A 26,669-nucleotide genomic window follows, 5' to 3' on the forward strand; every position below is an offset into this window, starting at 1 on the left:
AGCTGTAGGCTCTCACACACCAAAAGCCCTATCTCGATTGCTCCAGACCTGTTAAAACTGGTTTAGGAGACTCGTGCAGTCCTCCAGCAGGGCGATCCCATCTCAGGCAAAGACTGCTGGCTCTGTGTGCTGATTACAGCCCTGTCATATTAGGCTTTGGGGCTGATTCCAGTTGCATCCAGGTTCAATGTTACTCAGTCCTTGCTGGTTTGACTCTAAGCATCTCTGGCCCAGATAATGGGAAACACCACATGCTTCCTGGGATATGGAGACGCCCAGAATGTGTCAGCTAACTGCACCTCCATAACCTAACCCAGGCTTCACTCCAGGCAAATGTGGGAATTGTTTTGTATGCTATGATGATGTCTACCATCATATGAGCCTGTGTGACACTGATCTCCTGGTCCAAGATCTAAACATCTACCCTGGTAACTGGGACCCTCTGGTTTCTCTGAATCCTGCCAGAAGTCGGATAAGAATTTCTCTACATGTCACTTCTCTGGTGAAGTGACATGTAGATGAGGAAAGCAAGGAGCAAGATGAGGCTGGAAAGGTGAGTCAAGGCCAAGCAGTTGTAGGGTTTTGGTTTGTGTCTTAAGAACTGTAGGAAGCCCCTGAGGGGTTTTCAGCAGAATTTACAAGGACGACTTGATGAGATGTGCACTTTGCAGTGGTCACAATTCCTGCAATAGGAAGACTGGTGGAAGGTATGTGCAGAAGGGGAGATGCAGAACGTCCGATAAGAGGCTGTTTGTTTCAGTGGTCATTCAGAGAGGATGAATTTGGAATAGATGGAGGAGATGGAAGAAAGATGGACTCAGGAGTTGTTGGGAATATTTGCAGACATTGAGAAGAGGACCTCCCAGGCTGAGTGGATTTTTGGGCTGGGGTTGAAAGAGTGGTAGAGGAAAAGTCCTAAGTCTCTGGATGGCCTACCTGAATGCATAGTGGGCAGGTGGGTGACAGGCATTTTACTGCATTGGTTTGCAAGAGAAGATCATACGTGATATTTGGATATGGTAAGTTTCTAGGCCATCTTGACACGTGGCAGTGAAGATATCAACTCACTGCATGTTAAGATCTGGGACTCCAAGATGAGATCTGAGTTAGATTTAGTTTTTCGGGTCATTGTTCATGGATGAGTGGTTATTGAAGACGTGTGTAAGTGGAGTCACCTGAGACGCGGGATTGAGCCTCAAAAGTTCCCCAGAAGTTAATTTCCAGCAAAAGAGAAAGATGAAGCCAGGGAAGATGGAGACAGGGAAGGGGCATCAAGGAAGGAAAATCTGAATATTATCTTGGAATGTAAGGAAAAGAATGAGGAGTAGATGACTAAAGTCAAGTCGTAAGTGAATATGAGAAGTTAAAAACATTTTGACTATCACCTAATATTTAAAAAGGAGCATAATTTAATGAAAATTGAAGGTAGACTAATTAAAGATTAAGAGCATCAAATCAAGGTTTTTCCTAAATTTTTCTCAATTTTAAAGGAAATATGTACTAGAATTTGAAAACACCCTAGGAAAGTGAAAGAAAACAGAAATAGCAACAGTAGCTATTTGTCAAATCATAAACACATAAACAAGGGGGCCTTATCAGTCCTGTGATTTAATTTCAGATATCTGGTATATAGTAAATATTACATACAGTCAGTTAACTTGAGCTGGAAATATCAACAGTTGAAACAGATGAAACGAAATAGCCAACCCTTTGGTTCTGTTTCTGTTTGGTTTCTTCCTTCTCTATAAAACAGTCATATTCTTCACTCTGCTGACACGGAAGGTATGATTAAAATATAGAGAGAATATTTAATTAGTGATTAGAGCAAAAACCACATTGGCATGAACATCTCTCAAAATACTCCTATTTCAGACACCCTATCCCATCATTTTTGCCGTTTTCCGAAGCAGTTCTGGAATCCTCTTTCCTCGGGGTCTGTGCAGGGTGTGGTAAATATGGGAATGCTGTTGCCGGGGGGCATCCAGTGGAAAGTCAGGCTCATAAAAACAGAATGTGTCCTCGTCCATAGTGCTGGATCTGTATCGTGCTTGTTCTTCCCCCAAAATCAAAGGACCATGAAAGGGAAAGGTTTCGAATTGACCTAGGACATCCAGACAGACAGCTGCAAATAGCACAGCTCCAGGCAAGAAAGAGGCCTTTCAGGACTGCTTCAGAAAGTGGTGAGAATGAGGGGTAAGGGTGTTTGAAGCAGAGTATTTTAGGATTAATGGCAATGCAAGTTTTACTGTAATAAAAATAAATTGTAATAAAACAATTTTTAAAGCACTCACTGTGTTTTTCGATCACACCTTGTATTTCTCTTGAAACCCAATCCCTTAGGGTGCAAATATTTCTTAGATTGTAGCTCACAGAAGATTTTTTTTTTAACCACACAAGAACAGCCTGGGTTATGCTGTGATAAATTAACAACCCCAAATCTCAGTAGTTTACATAATAAATACTTATGGTTTTGCCTAGGAGCCCTTCGCAGGCCAGGGGTTTTCCTCCTTCCTCCTCACCAATCGCTCAGGGATCCAGGCTAACAGAGCAGTCGCCATAGTGAGGGTAATGGGCTTCCCTGCCAAGGAGAATGCACAGCCGGAGGGTGTCAGGCTGCACACAGAAGCGCCCACCCAGAGGTCTCACGTGGCCACACATGGGCTGTCCTCACTAGTCATGTTTATGTCCCACTCTTCCCTGCCAGAAGGGGACCAAGCAGTGCAGTTTTGCCATGAGCTCGGAAGGCAGAGAAGAGTACCTATTTCGTGGTCATTTTGTGAATACCACAAGCATAATTACTCTAATTCTGTAAGTTTGGTCAAAATTCTTACTTTCATTTTCAGTGATTTTGGAGTCTTTTTGAGTGTCTTTTGGAGTCTTTGGTTTGAACTAAAGAATTTAAATTTCAGCATCAAAACAAAAGTGTGTTTGAGAAAAGAATAGTTTTTAAAAATGCCATCTAAACAAAAACAAGATGGAGAAATGAAACATCCCAAGAGTGTGGCAGAGCATAGAAAATTTGCATAATTATTGTAGACCAGTTTGTTTGCACGCTCTGGAAGTGTGGTTTGCTTTTTCTTTAAATGATGTCTCTGAACTTCATATGAGTTAGCATAGCCTAGCAAAGCTGCATACAGTACTTACTCTACTTTTCAGCTGTATTCTGAAGAGTGTGTGTGTGTGTGTGTGTGTGTGTGTGTGTGTGTGTGTGTGTGTGATGTTGGAGGTGGAACCTAGGACCTCATAAATGTGGGGGAGCCTTTCCCTCTGAGTACATCTCCAGCCTGAAACATTCCAAACTTAAATTCTGAGGTAGATTAAAGTATCTGGAAATCTGCTTCCAGAGTAACTCATCCCCTTTTAGCATCACAAGGTAACACTGTCAAAATAGAAATCCAGATTTGGCGCCCTGTCCCCCTTGGATGTGTTGCTGTGAGTAGGAGACACCTCCTTTCCTGCCTGAGTTGTCCGGGACCTCTCCCCTAGCTTTCCTCTCCCCAGTGCAGCCCATGGGGATGGGGCGGTGTCTCCAATCCCAAGCCCATTCTTCATCTCCACCTCTCCCGACCTCTACTTTAAACCCCCATTTCCTGTAATTAGTGCTGTAACTTCCTAACCCATCTTCCCAAAAATGTTGCTCCTCTTGAAACCATGCTTTGACTTTCTATGAAATTTGATAGTTCTTAAAATTAGGAATCAGATGTCCCTCCCCTGCCTGCATCCTTTCTCTTGTACTCAGAATTCAAACTGAAGTTTGTGATAAGCAACTGAATCCCTGACTGATTATCTGGATCTAGGCTTATTCTGCTTTGAATATATTCCCTTTCTGCAATTTGTTGATTATGTCAAGAGCATTATGCCCTCAGGGCTCTGCTGTTTCCTCTTCTAGAATGTTCTTCCTGGGCTCTTTCTCAGCATTCATTACCACCTCCATTGGTATCAGAGAGCCCTTCCAAGACCAGTCTGTAGAGCTACTCGCTATCCATTTCCTGGCTCCGTCTCATATGACCTCACTTAAATTTGTATAGTGCACATTGTCCTCTGTGATTGACTGTCGATCATGCCCCCACTTCTACAGGGGTCTGATTGCAGGGGTCTGATTTATATTACTCGCCACTACATGTCCAAAACCCAGAGCAGAACCTCGTGTTTAATAGATGTGCATACCTGTGCAGAACCAATAGAGCAGGTTCCTTTTTGAGTCACTGATAACCCCGTCTTTCTAAAAGGAAAGAGCGGACATGGCCTAGAACCTTCCAGGAAGCTCCCGCAACCTCAGTATTCCTTACTACCTTAGTATTCCTGACTGCAAAATCATGATAGTGGATTAATTGATCTGTGATCTTTGAAGTTCCTTCCAGCTTTCGAATTCGATGAATTCTTTTATAGCATCCCCAATAAATTGTTCCATAATTAAGATTTAAATTATTTTTAACATTTGAAAAATACTTCTCTATCGACGTATAGCACATAGAGTACTAAGACTTTAGGTTAAGTTTTTAAAAACTCATTTTGAAATACTGTCAGTTTTAAGAGAAGGCACTTTACATGAGCAGATGTAAAATTCCCCCAATATACTGATCATGTAGGAGCAGATTTGCACTCAGAACAAATGATGGTAATATTAGGCCGGTAATATATAAAGTTTGCTCATGCTCTCAAGGAGTCCCCAAGTGTTCATGCCACCATAGAACAGCGACCAAAACCTAGAGACGTGAGGATGTTAAGTAACCCAAGCTCTTCTTCACACTTGGCCATTTTTGCCATCATTTTTCTGCTTCAGGATCTAGCTCAGAATTCCTTATTTCATTGTCCCTTTTCCTTGGGCTTTCGTAACCCGGAACAGTTTCTTTATCCTTTGTCTTCGTGACCTTGACCCTTGAGTGGCACTGGCTGGTTATTTGATGGACGGCCCCCCACTTTGGATTGTCTGATGTTTCTTCCTGGCTAAGTCGAGGTTATGCATTTTTGGGCATGGAAACCTCAGAAGTGATGCCGCGCCTTTCTCAGGGTGTCATATCCTGGCGTTGATGTGTAAGACATTAGTTTTTGGATATGTTTATGTCTTAAGTTTTGTTGTATAATCGAATTTGCTATTGATAGCTCTCACTTTTAGCATGAAGTTTAATCTTTTTTATTTTTACCTGTCTCCTGACATTACATACTTTCACTAGGTAAGCCATGTGAAAAAAACAGTATTTTGGGTATGCTTTTTATATTCTTTGATTATTTTCTTTCTAAACTTGAAATAGAACCCGTCAAATGTTCCCATCAGTTGAAGAAGGTGTGATAGTTTTAAAGTAGCAGTGTTTTTCTGATTGTCCTGTAACCTATTTTTATATAATTACTATGTTATTTTGTTTCAGTTTCAATAGTAATGGGAATTCCCACAGTGAAGAGAGAAGTTAAATCTTACCTCATAGAAACGCTTCATTCCCTTATTGATAATCTGTATCCTGAAGAGAAGTTGGACTGTGTTATAGTAGTCTTCATAGGAGAGGTAATTATTTAACTTTTTTGATTAATACATAAGCAAAGAGTTGAAGCCGTAATTAAATATTTGGGTATGCTTTTATGAGCACTTAAAAATGTAAGTAAAGGTTAGGTAAGAAGTACTGTTTGATGGTTTACTGTGAATCCAATGTGCTGTGTTTACCTTAACTTCCATTCTGCATTTACAGACCAGAAGTGGTAATTTTTTTGTCAATAGGATAATATTGTACACTTAGATCTTCAAGAATGAATCCCCACTTCTAGCTCTGAGGCCTAAGTTTGGAGATTTGCACTGAAGTTCATGCTTTGGGAGTCCTGAAACCTAAAAAAGATTTCACCTGGACTAGAATTTTGTCTTCTCTTTTTTCTCTCTACCCCTTCCTGTCCTCCCAGGAAGTAACCATCAAAAAGACATTTCTTGTATTTTAATCTCTCAGAAAGATCTTTTGCTTAATTCATAGGAAACAACTCCCTTACAGCATTTCCTTTATTGTCATATTTAATTTCAGGATGGGAAGATATTTAGGACATGATCTAGTTCTGGCCCTCTGATTCTTATTTTTTCAGAGTTGTCATCTCTTTTCAAATGGTAATGGTCTTAATGTTTTCCTGAATACATGCATACTGTTCAAAAACAATCACATAAACCTACCTGTCATTCCTGCATGCAGAGAGAATTAGAATTTATGTTTGGTACCATAATACTTTGTATTTTAAGATAGTTTTCCTGTGACTTGTATGCATATGTATGAATAGATTATTCTGTGTGTATATTAATGTCCTGAACACAAAAAATGATCAAATATTTTATGCCCATGAAATGCTCCACTGTACGGTTTAAACATAATTTAAAAATTTTTTTATTGACAGGCTGCTTCTGAGTTCCTACAGTTAGCAACAGTGCATTTCAGTGTTTCCATAAATAAGTTATCATGTACTTGTATTCTGGCTCAGTTTGTAATTGTTAAAATATTCATGGCCAAGATGACCTGCAGAAGTTGAATCATTTCTCTTCCAAAGAACTTGTTTCTCTGTTCTTTCAAAAATTTTAATCAGCTTGATGGATGAAAAATAATGCTTTGCTTTTAATTTTGACTTTGTTGTGTGGAGTTAAATGTTGCTTTTTTGACTGTATTTGCAATTACTTTTATTACCTTTGTTCATTGTTTTAAGTTTTGTATTTTGATTTGCAAGAAATTTTCATATATGAGGAGAATTAACCAAAGTATCTCAGTTGATTACTTATATAAACTTGTGCATTTTGTCTTTCATAGAATTTTTATATTCTAAGTAATCACATTTGCCAGTCATAGATCATAGACCAATAGGAATGGGTGCACCTTCTTTGGAAAGTTACTTGGCAGTGGGTTCTCAAATTTACAGTATACACTGTGACTCACCATTCTGCTTCCAAAAACTGATCCAGTGGAAACATTTGCAAGTCATAGAGAAATATATTCAAATAGAGACACGTATTTATGTAGCTCTTACCATATATTCATAAAAAATATATATGGAAAATGGAGTATCAGGGTATGCTACAGACTATTGATGGCAGGTACCTTGAGAGTAGAGATTATGAAGTGATGTTATTTTGTTGAATGCAGTTTTGTAAAATTAGAGCTTACTTACCACAAGAATATATTAAACATCAGAGAAGAGCATTCAAGCTACAGAAAACCAGAGAACCATTTGTATGTATTTGGAAAGCACAGAACAGCACATGCTCACGTTTGAGGCTCTTTGCCTCAGCTGTGCATGGGGCCACCAAGATGCAGCAGCGTCAGGCTGGGAGTTGGGGAACCTGTGTTTGGGGCTGGGCTGTGTCTCTTGCTGCCCCTGGAGCCCCTGTTTCTTCATCTTTATGACAAGAATGATGTCATCACTCCTTTTGACCGCAGCGTTGTTACTAGGAGGCCCGGTGACATCCCACGTGGAGAGGTGTGAGCTGAAAATGTCACACAGGTGACAGCAGTACCCCTGTCCCTGTGGGACCCTTAGGCAGCATTTTCCTGTGCATCCATGTAACATTGCAATCACGAGCATGTGTCTTGAACAGAATGATGAAGGTGTTTGATGACTTGTGCTTGGCAGTGGAAAACTACTCCTCGCTTTGTTTGATTCTACCTTGCTGGTGTTTCTCTCCTCAGGGTTCGGGTAACTTGGGGTCCCCTTGACACCAGTACCAAGCGCCAGTTCTGTGGCTTTGCTCTTGACCTACATGTGGGATGGTTTCCAGGTCAGATCCCCAGGTCGTTCCTGAGCCCTCGTTCCAACCCGCTTACTGGATAGTGACATTTGGGTGATTAAAGGGAAGCCCTTAATCTCTCCATCACTTGGGGGAGTCTGACCTCCCCAAACAGCGTCTCTTCCGGGGCTCCTGCCTGCTGTGGACCTGGCTGCGGCCCTCTGCTCCCAAGCAGTGTGCGGATCTTGTGTGTCCTCAGTTCTGTTTGTCCTTCCAGAATCTGCAGCTTTATCTCTTCCTTTCCTCTTTGTTTTCATCCTTCAAGTTCCAGCTCGTCACTTTGCCTGAAGGCATCCCCTGCCTCCAGTTTGAAATTTAACCCAGGCAAACATTTTCAAATAAGTTGGGAGTTTTGATAAGGGCATGCATTATCTCTGGTCCATTTCAACATGAGACATGAAAACACAAAGGATGAGAAGCAGGTGGGGAATCTGCATGGACAGCCAAGGGTTATTTATCATCCTGTTTTTCCTTAGGTCACTTTCTGTTCTTTGTATTTTTTTTTTTTTTTTCTTAAAAGGGAAGAACTATCAGATGCCCCTCTGGGAGGCGAGGAGAGACAGTAAAGTAATTATTAGCTATACTTTTGTTCTTTGTTCCTCTCTGGCCATTTCACCATTGCGGGCCCCCTGGGCATACGATGAGACACTTTTAGAACATGCAAAGTTTTAAGCAGTAGGCTCCTTGCATTATTTGAAAGTTCACTGATTCTGCTCTGAATCTCACAAGGGTTGAGTACAATCAGTTCTAGCTGCCCCGAGGGGTCCTGGATGCCTCTACATGTGGTACTCAGATTATATGGTTCCTGTGTTTATTTTTTACTTAGGGTTTAATTATAGTTTTTATATTCTGATGATCCTTTGTTGCCTGTATGTCACATTTTATGTGTTTTATGCTCATATATATTTCTTATATTTATCATTTATGATCCTTTTTTGCAAAATATTTCCCTAGAGTATACTCTTGATTTTAGCAAAACATGTTTTTCCTGCCACATTCTTATATTTGGGGAATCCTTGTCTCTTAGTGGCATAAAGTGCCCCTTTCTTGCTCTGGAAACTAAAAATGCTGGATATTTGCTTTACCAGCTCAGGCATGTGTGCTGGTCTCAGTCACCTGCATATTCTCATCTGGTCTTTGGAATGAGGCTACATTATTTTCAGAGAGCACAGAAAATCCAAAAGAATGAACGGGCAGCTTACTAGAACTGACAGGTACTTTCCCAGAGTGGCAGGGTATAGGAAGGAAGCCAGCATTGTGGACAGTACTTGGCTCAGACCCAAGTGGCAGTGGTGACCCTGGAGCTGCAGGGCTGGTGCAGAGGCATCCGGGGAGGGTTGACCAGCTGTGGCCCTTCACACTTGGCCATCCTGGGCTGGGGCCAGCCTTTGTTCCACACCTTCTTTGCCTGGATCCTTGGCAAAACTAGAAGCTGTAGAATCCTCCTGCCATCCTCTGTCATCATTTGGTAAATCATTTCTCTTGACTATTCTGCCAGAGTCCATCTCTGATCCTGATTCAGGTGTTTTTCAAAAATGCCTGAATTCTACATAACTACCACCAAACTGAATAGTTGATGGAATAGATGCAGGAGCATATGGCTAGATGCTGTTCCCCGTGGCTTAGAACGAGACAAAATGAGTTTTTGAAGTGGGTTTCAGGCTCAGTATGCCCTGAACCACAGTAAGCAGATAGTGCTTGTAATAGCCGGGAAGACTGCTGAACACAATATCTTTGTTTTATTTCTTTGACGATACTAAGGGTTGAATTGAGGCTGTCACACTGAGCTACACTGGGCCAGAGCCAAGTATATAGTTCAGTGGCACAGTGCCTGCCTGGCAAGTGCAAGGTTGCAAGTTTGATTCCTGGTACCACCACCCCCCCCCCAAAATAAAAAAACCAAACAACAACAACAACAAAAAACCAAAAACCTAGCCCTTTTTATTTTATTTTTTTTTAAGACAGGGTCTCACTAAGTCTCTGAGTTGGCCAGGCTGAACTCATAACTTGCCATCCTCCTGCCTCAGCCTCCCAGGATGCTGGAATACTACCTGCTTCAGTTTTTACCCCACTGTGCACATTCTGCTTTAAGCTTTGCAGTAAGAATGGCTGAGACCTTTGCCACGCCTTCTTTATTGACTAGAATCAGTTTAACGGGGCATAAGTGTATCCTGCCTATGATAGGCTGACATTTACAAAATAGGTACATTTATAAATGAATATAGAAGTCAAACAGCTAGATGGAGCCAATCAAATTACACTGGCATGCTTAGTTTTCATTTTTATCTTCTGTTGTGTATTTTATCAGCATTTGGAAAAACTCCTTAACTGTGCATTTAGTTTTTGGTTAGTTAATGTGATCACATGGTCTGCATGTGGTCTGTGTGTGGCATGGGCAGTGGAAGGGTCTCCCTTCTCTGTTATCTTCTGCTCCCAGGACTTCACTTCTCCACAGGCTGTGATATGTATTTAATGGCACTCTTCATGTGTAGCACATTTCCTTGAAAAATAAGACTGGATCTTATATTATGTTTTGCTCCAAAAGATCAATAGGGCTTATTTTCAAGCCGTTGTATTGTTTCACATCCATGTGTATTCATATACAGAAATCTACATTTGTTCAGATACAGTCATGTCATCATCATCTTCTGGAACATTGTCGGAACTTTCCAGACCCCAGGCTCTGGCCCAAATTTCTTGCCACAGAACCATTGGCCCCCGCCTCTCCTGTTCGTGTCCTGCTCAGAGCATATCGTTCTGACACTCAGTGAACTGGATTATGAAGACATAAATGCGGGTATTAGTCATGTGTTGTCTGGACTGTGATTATTGGGGGACCTGGCCAAGATCCCCTGCTGCCTATATAAAGGGTACAGGGCAAAAGCATGAAATAACAAACAGACACATTTAGTAATGCATGATGGGGGGCTGGAGGTCAGTGCCTCAGGACGGGCAGAGACAGAAACACTCCGAGCCAGCCGCTGTTTACTAGGCAGTGCAGGGGAGGGATAGCGTGCTCTTCCCGGAACAGCACGGAGGCCGCCGTGGACTGGGAACCAGCCACCCTCTATCCCCACACCTGGGTGCTAATCTCGCTGCCCCAGAGAGGAAAGTGATGTCCACACTGCAAAGTCAGTGCACTTAGGCAGGCAGGCCAAAGAGCACCCAGGACAAACCCTGGGTCAGATTACAATTCCTGGTCCCCAGCGTGTGGTATTGTCATTTGTTCTAAGTATTAATGTCAGTAATATTATTTGTATTTAATTATGGTAATGTTATTATCTTATAATTCAGAACATCCATCATGAGTTGCAGCGGATGTACCAAACGCATCCATCTGACTGATGATCTTGTGTGCTAATAGCATTAATACTCTGAAAAATCATGCTGGGGCTTATTTTCTGGTTAGGTCTTATTTTGGGGGAAATATAGTAGACAGTGTGGTGTTAACTTTTTATCTTAAGTCCCAAAGACTACTTAGACTTCTTTTCAGTTTTTACAAAATGTTTTCCTAGAAAATTATCCCTTTCATCCAAGTCTTAAAATTTGCTTTATAGAGAATCAAGCAAAGGTCATTCTCTTCTATTTGTGGTTATTAATCCCTCCATCTTTGTCTGTACATGTGCACCCATGCTGTATTTTGATTGGTTAATTAGCCATCAAACTCATTATCCCAAAAACCATCTTGTGGATTTGTTGCCTTTTTTCTAATCTGCCAATGCTTTGTTCTCACATGATGACTTTTTTCTTTTTAGTTCCATTTTTTACTTTTCAAACCTTTTGACTAAAATGTTAATTTGATTTATTTTCATTATTTTTTAGTATAAGAATTGATGTCAGTTTTATTCTGCATGCTGTGAGCTGTGGGCTACCATGTACAGTGTCCTTACTACTGGTAGTCTGTGAAATTTTGTTTTTTTTGCATAAGTATCTATTTCTCAGCTTTGTACTGCTTGGCATCTTTGATGACTCTCTTCAATAATTATCTTTGCAGTGTATACCAAATAGTGATTTGTAGCTCCATTATTTTTGTCTCCAATTGTTAATTTCAGTTCTTCAAAGAGTGTCTCTGCTGTGAGTTGCTTACATTGGAGTTGAGTTGTAGATATATTGAACTATCAGATTTTACTGTGTTGCTCAAATTGTCCCATATTTGAATATTGGGAGCTCTATTTGAGTTGGCTACTTGGTTCTTCTGATATGGTCCCATCATTTTTTTTTCTTTATTTTCTAGCAATGTAAGAGTTGTAGGAGCCAGGTGTGGTAGAGCACACCTGTAATCCCAGAACTTTGGGAGGCTGAGACAGGAGAATCACAAATTTCAGCCCAGCCTGGATATCATAGTGACTTAACAAGACCCTGTATCAAAAAACAAAAAACAAAAAACAAAACAAAAAAAAAAACCCTGGGAATGTAACTCAGTGCAGAGGCCCTGTGTTTAATCCCCAGTACTGAAAATGGAAAACAAAACCAGAGTTGTAGGTTAATCCTGTATTTTCCCTGCCTCATTACCAGCCATTTCTCTGAGAAACTGATTCTTTTTATTGGAGGATGGTATTAGAACCAAGATCTGGGTCCTGGGGTGCTCATGGTCCTCAGAGGTCGCGGCGGTGGCGGGAGGGGAGGTCTTCCCGTGGAGGAGTGCATGTGCACACGCATCTTTCATTCTCTGGGTCGGTTATTTATACATAGCTGTGTGGCAGTTTTGAATAGAGAAAATTGTCCATACGATGCCAACTTCAGTTTCTGTTTTCTTGTGACTTAAGAAGCACTCAGGTTTTTGTGAGTAATCTGTGTGCACTTAAAAATAAGAGATTTTCTTTCTGTGGGGTTGTGTGTCAGTGGTGTGTACCCACTGTATTTGAGCTTCCTGTGTTCTTTTTTCCCTGCTTGATTTGCTGTGACTGGGAGTGCATTAGAATCATCTACCTGAGATACTTTTGTTTTTCCTTTGTGGGTTTGCTTTCACAAAGGACAGTGGTAACTGAGGCATAGATATTTATGAGTTACCTCAGTGTCAACGTCAGGGGTCTGTGCAGTGCGTTCCTGTTGGGGCGGCCTGAATTCACCCTCACAGGCGAGGACAGTGACCTGTGCTGGCTCTGGTCTGCTTTGTCTGGTGTTTCCTTGCCCTTCTTTCTACAACATTTTGAAAACTATGTTTTATTTGCAGCCTGTCTTTGGATTTTGCTTAGTGATTTGACTTGAAAGACTTTTGTTTTGGAGAGAGGTTGGGATTTTACATGCATCTTGTGATTGATGGTTATTTGCTCTGAGTCCTGAAATCAAATGTGATAGTCTCTCTGGGTTTTAGAGGATGTTTCATTTTGATTTTCCATTTGGTCTCATGTTTTGTATTTTCTGATGTTGGAGAAGCTTGTATTGTTACACCAGTGATCACTTTTGTGACTGTGCATTCTACACAGCCTCCAGATGACCCTCCCATTTTCTAGATGGTATCTGAAAATGATACCGTCCTGGCAGACAGTGAAGTTGATGTTTCCCTTTTATTCTCCTTCCCTCCTCCCCTCTGCTTTGTTTGCCAATTGTGTTATCTTGGACAGAGAAGCTGAGTGCCTGGTGTGTGACTTACTGTTCTGCCTTAGGAGCCATGTTTGACGTTTACAGATGAGCAGTCAGCTACTTCTCGTGTCTGCTGTCTCTCTGGGGTGCTGCTGACTGTCGTTTGCTTTTCGATGTTGTCAGATGAGTGGGAAGGACATTGCGGTCCCAGCCTGTTGACCCCTCACTTCAGTATGCTCTGCCAGGCCTTTCGCCATGATTCCTCTATCATTTCTCGGCGGATTAACATTTCTGGTTTACTTGGGAAAGGTTCACATGAGTAGTTTTCCTGGAGCAAGATGGTTAATCTCAACTGTCAACTGGATGGCTCTCTCTCTGTCTCTCTCTGTCTCTCTCTCTTGCACACGCTCTCTCTCTGTCTGTCTGTCTCTCTTTCTTTTTCTCTGTTTGTTTTTCAAGCCAGAATCTCCTTGTGTAGCTCAGGCTGACCCCGAACTCACAGTGATCTTCCTGCCTCAGTCTCCTGAGTGCTGGCCTTACAGGGGTGTGCTACCACGCCTGGCAGCAAGCCCTTTCTCACTACCTCCATACCGGGAAGATTTTTCTCCTCGGAGGATGTCACGCATTAGTTTCCATGTTAGGACTCTGATCCACCTTGAGCTAGTTTGTTCTTAAGGTGTCAGGAGTGTTCAAGTCCATTTTTCCTGTGGCTGATCAGTGGCCCTGGTGTCATTTGTTGGGGACACCATCCCCAGTAGGTTGCAGAGTGCTTTTGAAGCCTCAGTGGCATGTGAGTGTGCGTCTTGGCTCTGTTTTGGTCCACTCATCTATGAGTTGCTCACCACGCGGTTCTCAGGGTGTTGGTCCCTGCAGCTTCGTATTAAATACTGAAGTCAGGTGAAATCCTCCAATCGTGTTCCTTTCAGGATTGCTTTAGATATTTTAGGACCTCTGTACTTCTGTACACTTGTTAGAATGACTATAATAATTTATAATATTCGATCTTGCTACATAGGAACAACTGCTCCAGCGTGTGGGGTGTTTTGCTTGTTAAGACAATGGGGAGACGTTTGGTCGTGATGTTCCACGTGTGGTGTGGTTAGCGGGCAGAGCGTGTTTGCTTCACAGGATTTATTGAGTCTCCTTCCCCACTTTCTCACTGAGTGGCTGCTGCCCTGGTTCCTTGCTTGTGAATCATCACAGAAGGAGGTGGGTTTCAGGTTACGTGTTTGTAGGATGAGGAGACAGAGAATTGTTTCAGACTGTTTTCTTTTTTCTTTTTTTTTAATTTTTATTTTTAAACCAAGATCATTCTTTCTGCTCCAGAGCTCAAAGCCCAGCTGGTCGGTGCAGTTCCTCTCACTATCTGTGGTTTCTGGAACCAAGCTGCATCCCTTCTGAGATGGAGAATTTTAGTTCTTGATACTTTGCAATTACATTTGCCATTTTTTGGTGTGTCTGGTTCTTATTGACAAGTGTGCTGTTTTCAGGAAGGAAATGAGAAAAACTGAGCTCTTCATAAGTGGTTTAATCTGTTTTAAGTGAGGGGAGTTGGGTTTGGCTCCTGGATGGCTCTGAACTTTTTTCTGCCCTAAAACAGCAAGGAGAACAATAAACTAAGAAACAGTGGCCCTCCTATGATTCTGTTCCTTACTTACCAGTTTTAGTACTTAATAAAGGCAAAAGTGCAGATTTCATGTTACTCACTGAACTAGCATTTACTAAATTACTAAAATGAGGGAAGTACTGGAGATTCAATACTCTTTAAGTTCCATTAGCTAATAAACGATGCTCCTAAAAACCTTTAAAAATTTGTGACATACCAGATGATGCTCCTAAAAATCTAGCAGTACATAAGAGAATGATTTTTTTTATCCAATTGAACTTTTTGTTTTGAAAAAAAATTAGTTATATTCATATATTGCTACAGACTCAACCATTCTCATGTGTTCCTTCTTCTATTCCAGATCTTTCCTCATCTTCCTCAGACATTTTTCCTGTAGCTGACAGGCTCCAAGTAAAGTAGAAAAACGTCCTGTGATTGTCATTTGTTTTCTGTTTAATTAATTTCCATGTGTGTGTGTTTTACTGGGTACCGAACCCCAGGCCTTAGTGTTAAGCTACACCCTTCTTCTTGAGACAGGATTGTGCCAACTTGATAAATTGCCCAAGCTAAAGCATAATCTTAATTATTGTCTTGTTTCTGTTTGCATTTAGTTTTACCTTTTGTAGGTCTATAAGGTGAATGCTTGGTCTATTGATTGGCACTATTTTTTTCTCTTAGGCAATTTAAAAAGCTATAAATATTCCCAGAAGTACCACTTTAGCTGCATTCCATGACCATTTGTCATGTTTTAATTTTCATTTACATGAAATATGTTCTAAATTCCCTTGTAATCTTTTCTTTTACCCGTGGGTTATTGAGAAAGATGTTTTCCCATTTTTATCTGTTTGAGGGGCCCCCAGATTTCCCTTTGTCACTGACTCTGTTGTACTTACAGAACATAATCTATATCATGACAGCCCTCTAAATTGATCAGATTTCCCAGTGGTCTGCTCTGGGCAGTATCTCTTATGTACTTTAAAAGAGTGGATTTTGTTACCAAGCAGGGTGTTCTTCCTGTAGGTGTCTGTTAGATAGGGTTCAAGTCTTCTTATACTGGCTTTCAGGTTGTTAATTGCTTCATTTCTTGATTTCAAGTTATAAATTACTGTCTTGGTGAACTGGTAGTATTTATAGAAGGTAGATTTTAACATGTTTATAAATTGGTTATAAATCATAAAATGACTAGCAAAAAATACTCTGTAAAATTTGCTTGGGATTAAACAAATACTCAGTGTGTCAAGGATTAGGCAGAGCACTGAATAAATTTGACAAACCCTTTTTCCATGGATACTTGTGCTGTAGAGTGGCAGAAAACCCCCGCAGTGTGCAGTGTGAGATGGTGGTAAGCACTGAGGAGGGCTAACCAGGTAAGGAAGAAGTGTACCCAGCTGTCCAGGAAGGGTATGGGAGGGTAGTCGGGACATTTGGGCAGTGGCCTGAAGGGTGCAGAGTGGGCAGGACTTGCAGAGGAGCTGTGTGACAAAGGCCCTGGGGAGCGTATTGCTGGGCACAGTTTACGGAACCGCAAGGAAAGGCTTCTCCTTCTGGAACAGAGCTGGTGAGCAGCAGCCGCGATGCTGCAGGTGGCGGGAAGAACTCTGCTTCCGCTCTAAGTCAAGGCAGATGGTACGCTGTTATTAAGGGCCAGTGGTATACATTTTAGACTTCGTAGTCTGCTCAGTCTCTGCTATTTTAGCCTGAAAAGTGAAAGGGTGGAGTCATGGCCTAGTGAGGTTTTAGTTTTGAATAACAGTCAGTGTTGTTTTGGCAAACCTTGCTGTATTTGCAATAGAAAATGATTTCAGTGTTTCAAGGAGAGAAGACCCTTGAATTTTTAATTCAGTGTCTTTCTTAATAGACACTTTATAAGCACTTTTTTATTTTGATGAAATAATTTTAGATTTAGAGAAAAGTTGCAAAAATTACACAGTGTTCCATTCTCTCTGGTTGCTGTGGAGCAAGCTGCTTTATGCAGCCGTAATGCAGTTCTTGCAACCGGGAACTAACACAGGCTGCTCTAAACTGTGCACTTTATTCCAATTTTCAGTTTTCCCACTTAAAGTCATCTTCTGGTTCCAGTCTTAGCTTGCATATCCAGTGGTTCTGCATCCTCAGTTTCTTCCTGGTCATGCAAGTTCCTCAGTGTTTTCTTGTCATGAAGTTAAGCTCTTTTTTGATGAGCTGTGGTCAGTTCTTCTGTAAAATGTTCCAACCTGCATTAGTTTCATGACGACATTGGCTAGAGTCACATAACTTACCTTCTGAGATGAGCCCACTGGCTGTTTTGGTGAGGGCAGAGGCAGGAGAACTGGTGGACTGTTGTTGCAGTCCAGGAAAGGCTTTGTTTAGAGTGATTGTCATGGAGGCGGTCAGAAGTGCACTTAGGAACTTACTCTGTATTGAGTGGGTGCTGATTAAAAAGTGTTTGAGGATCATTTTGTTTGGGAGAAGTGAAGGTTATGATAGATGCATTGCAAATGAAGAAGTCTTTTTTTTCTTTTTGTCTGGCCTTTTAACTTCCTCTTTCTTACTTTTATTATCTTTCAGCATTGGACCATTTTAGAAACTAGTAAAACCAGCTAAGATACTGTGATATTTGGTTGTCTTAGTACATCCATATTTAACTTAAAGTACAAAATCAAGCAGAAGGTAGGCAGTAACCACTTTTCTTGGATCCCAGGGAAATAAACTTTATTATGAGCTAACAGGGCTGTCCCAGCATATGCCTGACTAGTCCCTTACTGTGTAAATGGCATCTGAGTACAGCCCTGATGGAGTTAGCAAGAGCTGGATTTGTCTTCTCAGTATAAACTCTCACAGACACTGCCCAGCAGACCACACAGCGCGTGGTGGCCTGAGAGAAAGAGATGTCATGAGTGCTGTGATCGCTCTGACTTTCTGCCTGGTGACACTTTCCATGTCATAGCACAGAAAGGGAATTCAGCAGCTGGGAACTGAGAGGAGAGCTCAGGAGAAGAGAGCGGTTCCAGAAGATGGCACTTTTGAGTCTTTGCTCTCCCGGGCCACACAGGCCCAGGGCGGGCCCACCAGGCTTCCTGGGAGGAAGCAGAACGGTGCTCAGTGCCCTGGTGGGATGGGATCTGACGGCCACAAGGACGGATCTTTGGTGACTGCTGTTGGGATATTTCACGCTTGTCCTGCACCCCAGACCCTTTAATATTTATCTTATTTATGTGCTCTGACATCGTGCATATAAGTATTTACTATTGTTGTATGATTTTACTCCTTTTTCATTACGTAATGGTCTCTTTGTCCGTTTTAGCTTAAAATCTGTTTTGTCCAGTACAGGTATAGCCACCTTTGCTGTCTTTGTATTCACCATGGTGTGGAGTGTCTTTTCTGTCACTTTTACTTCATCTGTGTCCTAAAAAGCCATGAGTCTCTTGTAGGAAGCAAGATTGAGTCTTGCTTTCATTGTTGCTAATCTACTCAGTGATGTTTTACTGGAGAACTTAATCAATTTATGTTCAGAGTATTTAATGATAGGTTACAATCTATTCCTGTCACTCGCTAATAGTTGTCCAGTTCTTCCCGTCTTGCTGGGTGTGTTGGTGTGTGAGAAGAGGTTGATCTAAGAGTATTTTTGGAATATTTTCTGTTTTCGTTATATGATTTTTATAATTATATTACTTGTGGTTATCATAAATTATCTTGTAACAATATATTTTAAGCTGATAATGATTTAACTTTAATTCCATACTTTATTTTTCCTGCATTCTATGCTTTTGATAGAATTTATATCATTTTATATTTCTTGACAGTTTGTCTTAGCTACAGTTATTAATATCTCTTGTTGTAGAGATTAATTGCTTTCTCTACCATTATTATGGTTCTAGAGTATTCTGAGACGGCTGTAAAACCATTGGGTTTTGTGCTTTTGTGTGTTTTACCTTATTGACTAGAGGTCTTCTGTTTCAGCTTGAAGACTCCCTTTAGTAATTCTTGGAAGATGATGAACTCGTGTTGTTTGTCTGGGAAAGCTTTTATTTCTCTATTTTCTCTCTTCCCCTTTTTTCCCTCCCACGTACACATACCTTTCCCCCTTCCTCATTTCCTTCCTTCCGTCTTACCGGAAATGAACTCCAGGCCTCGTGCATGCTAGACAAGGAGTCCAACCTTAGGCTAAGTCCCCAGTTAGCTCCATTTCTGAAAGACAGCTTTGCTTGATTAAAATACTCCTGACTGGAAATTTTTTCCTTTGGCACTTTGAATATATTGTTCCACTCTACAGGGTTTCTGCTGAGAAAGCTACTGATAATTGAATTGCCGTGTATGTGATATGTTTCTCATCTCTTTCTGCTCTCAGAATTTCTATGTCTTTGGTTTTCTATGTCTCATCCTCTTTGGGTTGAATTTTATTGGAGCACTCTCTGCTTCTGTTCCCTGGATGTTGGCATCAGCCCCCAGATGGGGGAAGTTTTCAGCCACTTCTTTAAATATACTTTGTGGCCTTTTCTGTTCTGCAATGTGTATGATGTGAAAGTTTGATTGCTTCGTGATCTTATGTGATTCACATGGGCTTTTCCCACTAGTTTTCATTCTTGTTATTTTTCTGCTTAGGAGGTTTCACAGCTCTGCCTCCTCACTCACTGCCAATCATTCTCCTTGGAGGAGCTGCTGTTACCGGGAGCTGTTGAATTTTTTACTTCAATCACTATATTCTTCATGTTTAGGATTTCTATGTAGTTCTTTACTGTTGTTTCCATTTCTTTGTCTATCGTCTCTTTTTTCAGTGTACTTCCAAATTTCGTTTAATTTTCTGTCTGTATCTTCTTGGGATTCACTGAACTACCTTAAGAGGATTATTCTAAATTCTTTTTGTGTCGTTTGAAAAACCTTTATTCCTTTAGAGCCCATAATTGGAGTCTATTAGTTTTGAGGTTTTTGTTTTGTTTTGCTTAGTTTAATTGTAATGATTCCCTGATTAGTGGTATTTCCTGTGTCCTCACTTTGCTTTGTGTGCCCTGGAGGAGGTGTGTGCCCCTGTAGCCTTTCTGGGTGTTCTTTGGGTGAGTTAAACCTTTACTCTCGAGTCTGATGAGTGATTTCGAAAGGGCCAGCTGGTTGGCAAGCCTGGACAGCCAGAGTTGCTGTGAATGCTCTATTTGGATGCACTGCAGCCTGATGCTGTGATGGCTGTGGTCAGGCTGGTCAGGGGATGTAGTCCCTGGCCAGGTGGTTCCACTGTTACTAGTCTCTAGCTGGGCAGGGCTATGGGCTGGGCTAGGTTAGGTGAAGTTGCCCTCACGTAGTTGGAGCAAGTGCTGTGCCCCTTAGAAGCCCACCAGTGATAGTTGCTCATCTCTCAGAGTGGTACTATGGGATGGGCTTTTGCTTGACTTCCTGCTCTAGCCCCAGGTTTCTCTGGAAATCCCTGCCTTGTCATGGTCTTTGAGGGACTACTAGGCTGATGGGAGCCTCTGCTAGCCTTCCTGAGCCACATGCTTCTCTTACGAGCTTCGCTTGGGTGTCATTGTTATGGGCAGGGTCATTGGTGTGGGCTCTGAGGCTGGACGTGGAGACCACCTGTTTACACATTCCAGCTGAGTCGAACATCTTACTGTGTTTCTGAAGATGACCAGTCCAGCTCTGTGGATGGGTTATGAAGTCAGCTCTTGTCACCGATCAGGTGCTATAGCCGGCAGGAACACAGAGGTCATTGTGATGGTCATTGTGACCACCACCAGCATATGATGGTCATTGTGACCTCTGCTGCTTTGTTTCTTCTTGCCCTTGGTGGTCTAGTTGTGCCATAATCTCTATTGTTTGCATGATGTGAGACCAGCGTGAGCTTCTGGGATGTGTCTCGGGAAGCAGAGTTGTTCTTCCCTCATGCAGAAACCATGCTCCGGGAGCACTTCCTTTTCCTGTTCTCATTTAGTTCTGCACAGAGGTGAGCAGGCCTATGTCCACAGATTGGAGTTTCCAAGGAGATATCCTAGTCTGTGACAGTTGCTGGTTGCATTTTTCCTGATGTAAGCAGTTTCTGATTCTACCATCTTGCTGACATCACTTCCTCTGGGCCCACTTTCATACTTAACTTTCCTGCAAAGAAAGCTGTGATCTTGTCATAATTCATTTGTGCAACCTGTAATACTTGCTTTTGTTTTTTACTTTATTATGGCTTTTGTTTTGCCTGTAATTCATATACAATTCACACATCCAAAGTCAGTCATGAAGTCACTCCAATCAATTTGTCAAGATTTTCATCATCTAAAAAGAAACTCTTCGCCACTGTTCCTTAACCTCCCTACTCTCCCGAGCCCTGGGCCACCGCTCATCTGCTTTCAATTCCTATGGATTTTTCTCTCTCGTGATTTCATATAAACACAGTGTACAATATGTGGTTCTTTGCCACTGGCTTCTTTGATTTAATATTTTCAAGATTCATCTGTGTTACAGCTAATATCAAAAATCTCTTTAACTTTGAGGAAAATATTTAAATTTACTTAAACATTAAAAACACATAATTCTCTAGGAGAAAATGCTCTTTTATTTTGCTTTTTAAATGTCCACTCTACCTCTTGAACATTCTGCTTCCCTCCCTATGAAGATGCATATCACATTTTTAGATTTTTAGATCTGTTCTCAGAATTGGGTGACAGTATTACCTTTTAGAGCCTCCACAAGCCTTTTAAAAAATAATCTCAAGAAAAGTTGCTCTCTTAGAGTAAATGAGTCCCTCCAGCTCAGCTGTCTTTGCTGCCAGTGAGAGGAAGAGAGGCGAGGAGACTTCCCCCGGGAGGCCTGGGGCTGGGTGGCCACGTGCTTCTAGGTCTGTCTTGGGTTTGGCTTTCCTTAGAGAAAGCCCAGCCCTGCCCAGTGAAGATCCTCTTTGTCATTCATCTCATAGTCTCCGATGACTTATTTTTCAACCACCTTTGAACATTTTAAAAATAGAATTGGAGATCGAAGCTCAGAGCAGTGACTTGAGATTTTGTAGCCCGGTCGCTAGGGAGGCACAACCTGAGCCTGTTTTGAGTCTTACGTGGAAAAATCCTTCTCAGCAGCCACCTGCGTCTGTCATGACCAGTGCATACCGTTTAGAGTTTGGATGCTTCAAGGGAAGCAGAACTAATCTTGGTGCCTAGATTTTTGAGTGACAACTGAAAATATAAACAGAAATTTGCATACTGTATTATTAGTGTTTAGTGGAATAGAGTGTAATAGATACAGAAATAAAAATCCATCAAGTCACCTAAAAATGTAGTTTTCAATGTGTGTTTCACCATTTAATTTTGACTTCAGAATTAAAGTTACATTTAACGACACAAATGTACATTTAATTTTTTTTCTCTCCCAGACAGATATTGATTATGTACACAGCGTCGTGGCCAACCTGGAGAAAGAGTGAGTCGCCTTCACTGTGGGAGGGAGCTGTTTCAGTTACTGTTTTCACTTTGCTTTTTGCAAACGTGCCTTCCTGTGCTGTTCATTTCTCTGTGGAGTTCACTGTCCCTTACCTGCTCTTGTCTTTGACACTGTAAAGTAGGTGCACACAAACTGGTTACCTAGTGGATAAATTGGTTTACTTCACTGTAGAAAAGATTTGAATGTTGTAACACTAGCGTAGTCTTTATTGTTGAAGGCAGCGAATACAACATAGTTGCAGGAGATACTTAAATCTTTCCACCCTCTGTCTACCGAGCAACAGTGTTTCTGCTGTCGGGAGAACATCAGGCAGCCGTTCCAGCCTCCGTGCTGAACCGTGTCTAACTCGGTTCTGCTCTGTGAAGTCTGAATAATACTGGTTTACTGTGAGCAGGGCACGTAGCAGATAACAGAGGGAAGATTACGGAATTTCACATTTCAGCACTTTTGCAGTATTGGCTTAGTACTTTTGACAGCGATATAGAAGTGGAAACAGCTTTCTTCTTTGACTTGTACCTGGTTTTTCCCCAAGAGATAGATGTGTTACTTTTTTTTTTTTTTTTTAAGTATTAGGGACCCGAGGCCTTCACACTGAACTACATTCGTAGCTCTTTCTTATTTGTAAGACAGGGTCTTGCTAAATCTGTCTGCCCAGGCTGGACTTGACTTTATGATCCCCTTGCCTGAGCCTCCCAGAGTGTTGGGGTCACAGATGTGTGCCATCGGCCCAGGCTAAAGACATGCTTCCTCTTCAGAAAGAAAAGCAGAGATGGTTGTCCTGCTGTAGGTTTAGCGTGTTTCCACCAGCTTAAACTTGGGAAAGAAACTCCAGGATATCTGAGTCGGCACAGGTTGATGTACAAAGTTTAGAAAACGGTTTGCAGTCTCCGTGCTCCGGGTGTCTTGGGCTGGATAATTCCACCTGTGCTTAAAACAGCCTGTGGCGTCCACACTAGATGGGAGTGTTAGGTCATCTCCAGCCGTGAAGCACTGGGGGTCTAACTAAAGCGTCCTGAAAATAGAGGACCTTTGCATTCGCATAAGCCATGTGTTTGATCTGTACACAAATTCATTTGTTTCCTTTTAATTCCTTATTTTCTATGATTCAGTATTAAAAACTGATTTATTATTAAAGTTCTGATTCCTTTCAGGAATGTAATGCAATTACTTTGCAGTTTACCTAGCTTTCTCTGCTGTTGTAAACATTATTTAAAAAAAGAAATAAAAAGCCAAAAATCTTAGGCTACTAGAAAAATCACTGTTTTCCAGTAAATACAGTCAGCGATGGATTACTTCAGTCAACACATTGCGACTGTGACATTCAACCTTCTTACACGTTTAGTGATGTTTTAATATTAAATACACAGTAAAATGAACATTAAGAGAAGAAAATGACTCAGCTCCCCTTTCTCCTGTAGATTTTCTAAAGAGATCAGTTCTGGCTTGGTGGAAGTCATTTCACCTCCCGAAAGCTACTACCCTGACCTGACAAACTTGAAGGAGACATTTGGGGACTCTCCAGAAAGAGTGAGGTAATGACCGTCTTGTAACAGTAGCTTTTGCTCATTAAAGCTTAGGATGTTTAGGATTGAACTGGAGAAATATTCTAGGTAGTCGCCTTCAGCTCAGGTGAGCTGGTGAAGGCCTTTCTCTGTAGGAGGGGCTTTTCTTTTATTGTGATTCTCTTAAGCCAGCTTTTGTACCCTCCTAACACAAATTTAAGGACGTTGCCATTTTTCTTTGCCTAGCTATATGTGAAACACATTTCTAGACACAGAATAGTGTTCCCTCAAATATCATTTTGTTCTCTTCCTCTCTCCCTAACTCCTTTGTTTCCTCCCTCCCTTCAAGGCTGCCTGCCTTTTACCCCTCACAGTACTGGGGATCGAATCCAGGGTCTTTACACTAAGCTGCACTCCCCACGCAAAGTACTACTGAATCACTAATCTTCCAGGCTGGGCTCAAACTTGTGATCCTCCTGCCTCAGCCTCAGAGTGCTGGGAATAGAGGCAGGGAGCACCGTGCCCTGCCCAGCCCCAAAAGCATAATTTTCAAAGCACTAGTTCAGCGAGACATTAATTAAGATTTTATTGAGAAAGGGGCCTGATTGAAAGAAGCTTGGAAACTGCTGGAGTAAATGTAGTTTTCTCCCCACCGGCGTCCTCTCTGCTGGATGTGTTAGCATCTGCACTACACTGTCTCTGCACGGAGGCTGCGTCCTGTGCTCCCCAGTCTTGATCGGGGACTCAAGGTTCTTTTTTCTCAGGGCCACCTCGAGACTTAGTTCTCAGGAACACGTTTTGGTAAAGGCTTCACTGGGGAAAAGGGAATGTGCTTTGCCACTGTGTGTGTGTGTGTGTGTGTGTGTGTGTGTGTGTGTGTGTGTGTGTGCGAGTGTGTGTGTGTGTGTGCGTGTGTGTGTGCGTGCGTGTGTGCTGCAGACACTGGAGTTTGTGTGGCTAAGCTTGCTTTCTCCCTCTGCCTCTGGCCCCTGACCTGTGTTTGGGAACCCTTTCAGATGGAGAACGAAGCAGAACCTAGATTACTGTTTCCTAATGATGTACGCTCAGGAAAAGGGTGTGTATTACATTCAGGTAAGCACTCTCCTCTTGTGGCTTTCACACTTCTAAAGATATTAACAAGGGCGTATTTTCACTCAAACAGGAAGTTTTGAGAGCAGACGCTTGCACCCCCGCTCTGCAGCTCGGAGGGCTGCGGGGCCTCCCTGGTGACAGCAGGTGGCTCTGAGGCCTCATGCCTCCTCACCTCCATCTGCTGGTCCTGAGGCCCGGCTCCCACAGGGAGGCTGGGCATGTGACCTCTCCCTCTTCTACCCCTTCATCTTCTCCCTCGCCTTTCCATCGTCTGCCATTTGTGGAGAACTAAGATGTAACGATTTGTCAAATGTGAAAGGTTTCTGTGTAATTTTTCATTAGATCCTCCTGCCTCAGCCTCATTCTACCATTTCATGGTAGGATACTTGGTTTTGCAGGCTGTAGTAGACTCACATTTGTAATGCAGAAGCTCTGACCACTAAGCCCAATGGTATCATTCTTAGCATTGTGGGCCTGATACTGTCCATGTAGAATGACCCCGGGAGGCCAGGGGCTTTGGTTAGCAAGGTAGGCAGCAGAATTCCAGGAAGCTCTTGGTTCTCAATTTCATCTCAGTGATGTAGCTTAAATTCTACAACAGGAGTTTCATTTCTTTTACCAAGAAGATTGATCTCTTGTTCAAAATGCAGGCAACCTTGAGAAGTAGAGCATATCAACTCTGCCAGTTCTTCTTATTCAGTGTGTTTATTAGATTTCTTTTTTCTGATACAGGCTGTCATGCTGGGTCTGAACTTGGTGTGATCCTCCTGTCTCAGTCTCCCAGAATCTGGGAGTACAGGCCCATGCCACCAGGTCCTAGGTTCTTTTCTAAGAAGAAATGTTGATGAGGGTGGCAAGGAGATTCTGGGTTCCTGAATCAGAAAGGAGACGGTTATACAGCTGTGGAGGTTTGGGGGTGGTGCTGGGAGAGGAGAGCAGGAAGAGCATGGCTTCACATGGAAAGTAGATAAACTGAAATAGGTGGTGTTTGTTCCTTGGACATTTGATCTTGGTTTCTGTCCTAACTTTCTGTTCCTGTATCAAAAAACCTGAGGTCAGCGTCTGATGAAGGAAGGTGTACCTGGGCTCTGAGTTGCAGAGGTCTAGGTCCATGGCCGTGTGGGCCCATGTTCGCTAGATCTGTGGCGAGGCCGCACGGTGCCTCTGGAGCAGCCCTGATAGACGAGGACCAAAGATGGAGCTTCGGTCTCGCCGTGCCCTTCCAGGAATGACCTTAGTGACCTGTAGACCTCTAACACAGGCCTCTAACATAGGAGCTTTTGGGGGACATTTGGGACGCAGAACAAAGCCCCCAGCAACATTCACTGTACCCACGGGGTGGGAACCATCTGTCATGACCACAGTGGGGAACAGAACATCCTACAGAACAGACAGAACATCCTTTGTGTGCAAACACTGGATCGTCTAGCTTTGGGTGGCATGTTGTCTTTACATACCCTTTGGAATCATATTTTAATATCCAAATAATAAGGAAAGCATTTTATTTTTGCATATGAGCCAGTGTATAAATAGATACATTATACTTTGAACTTGTGTGGAGAACTTGAAAGCGTAGTTGTATCACTAGAAATCTGGTTTCACTTTCTCTCCCAGGAGGGAGTAAGTGGAAACTGAGCGCTTTTTGGTGGCGCCTACGAAGAATGGAGGCTGGGAAATTACGGACAGGGTACGGATAAGGAAGAGGGTGGCGAGAAGGACTTTCCTTAGGCAGGTCAGCTGTGACATTGCAGGCAGCAGCGATGACAGTTTATGGCAGTTTCCATAGCTGACATTCTTCTTTATGATTTACATA

The 26,669-nt window shown here is 42.1% G+C and overlaps 1 protein-coding gene across 1 annotated transcript in view; it reads left to right on the plus strand.

Annotated features, from left to right (window-relative positions):
* Mgat4a (alpha-1,3-mannosyl-glycoprotein 4-beta-N-acetylglucosaminyltransferase A) overlaps positions 1–26,669 on the plus strand; it is a 110,811-nt gene that overhangs the window by 53,943 nt on the left and 30,199 nt on the right. The window contains exons 5-8 of the mRNA XM_063229901.1: positions 5,367–5,500; positions 22,195–22,241; positions 23,681–23,794; positions 24,781–24,856. Coding sequence (XP_063085971.1) covers positions 5,367–5,500; positions 22,195–22,241; positions 23,681–23,794; positions 24,781–24,856 — 371 coding nt within the window. The remainder of the gene's footprint in view (positions 1–5,366; positions 5,501–22,194; positions 22,242–23,680; positions 23,795–24,780; positions 24,857–26,669) is intronic.

This window comes from Cavia porcellus, unplaced genomic scaffold, assembly GCF_034190915.1.
Source record: "Cavia porcellus strain 051 isolate PalLab524CR breed Dunkin Hartley unplaced genomic scaffold, mCavPor4.1 scaffold_18, whole genome shotgun sequence".
NCBI lineage: Eukaryota > Metazoa > Chordata > Mammalia > Rodentia > Caviidae > Cavia > Cavia porcellus.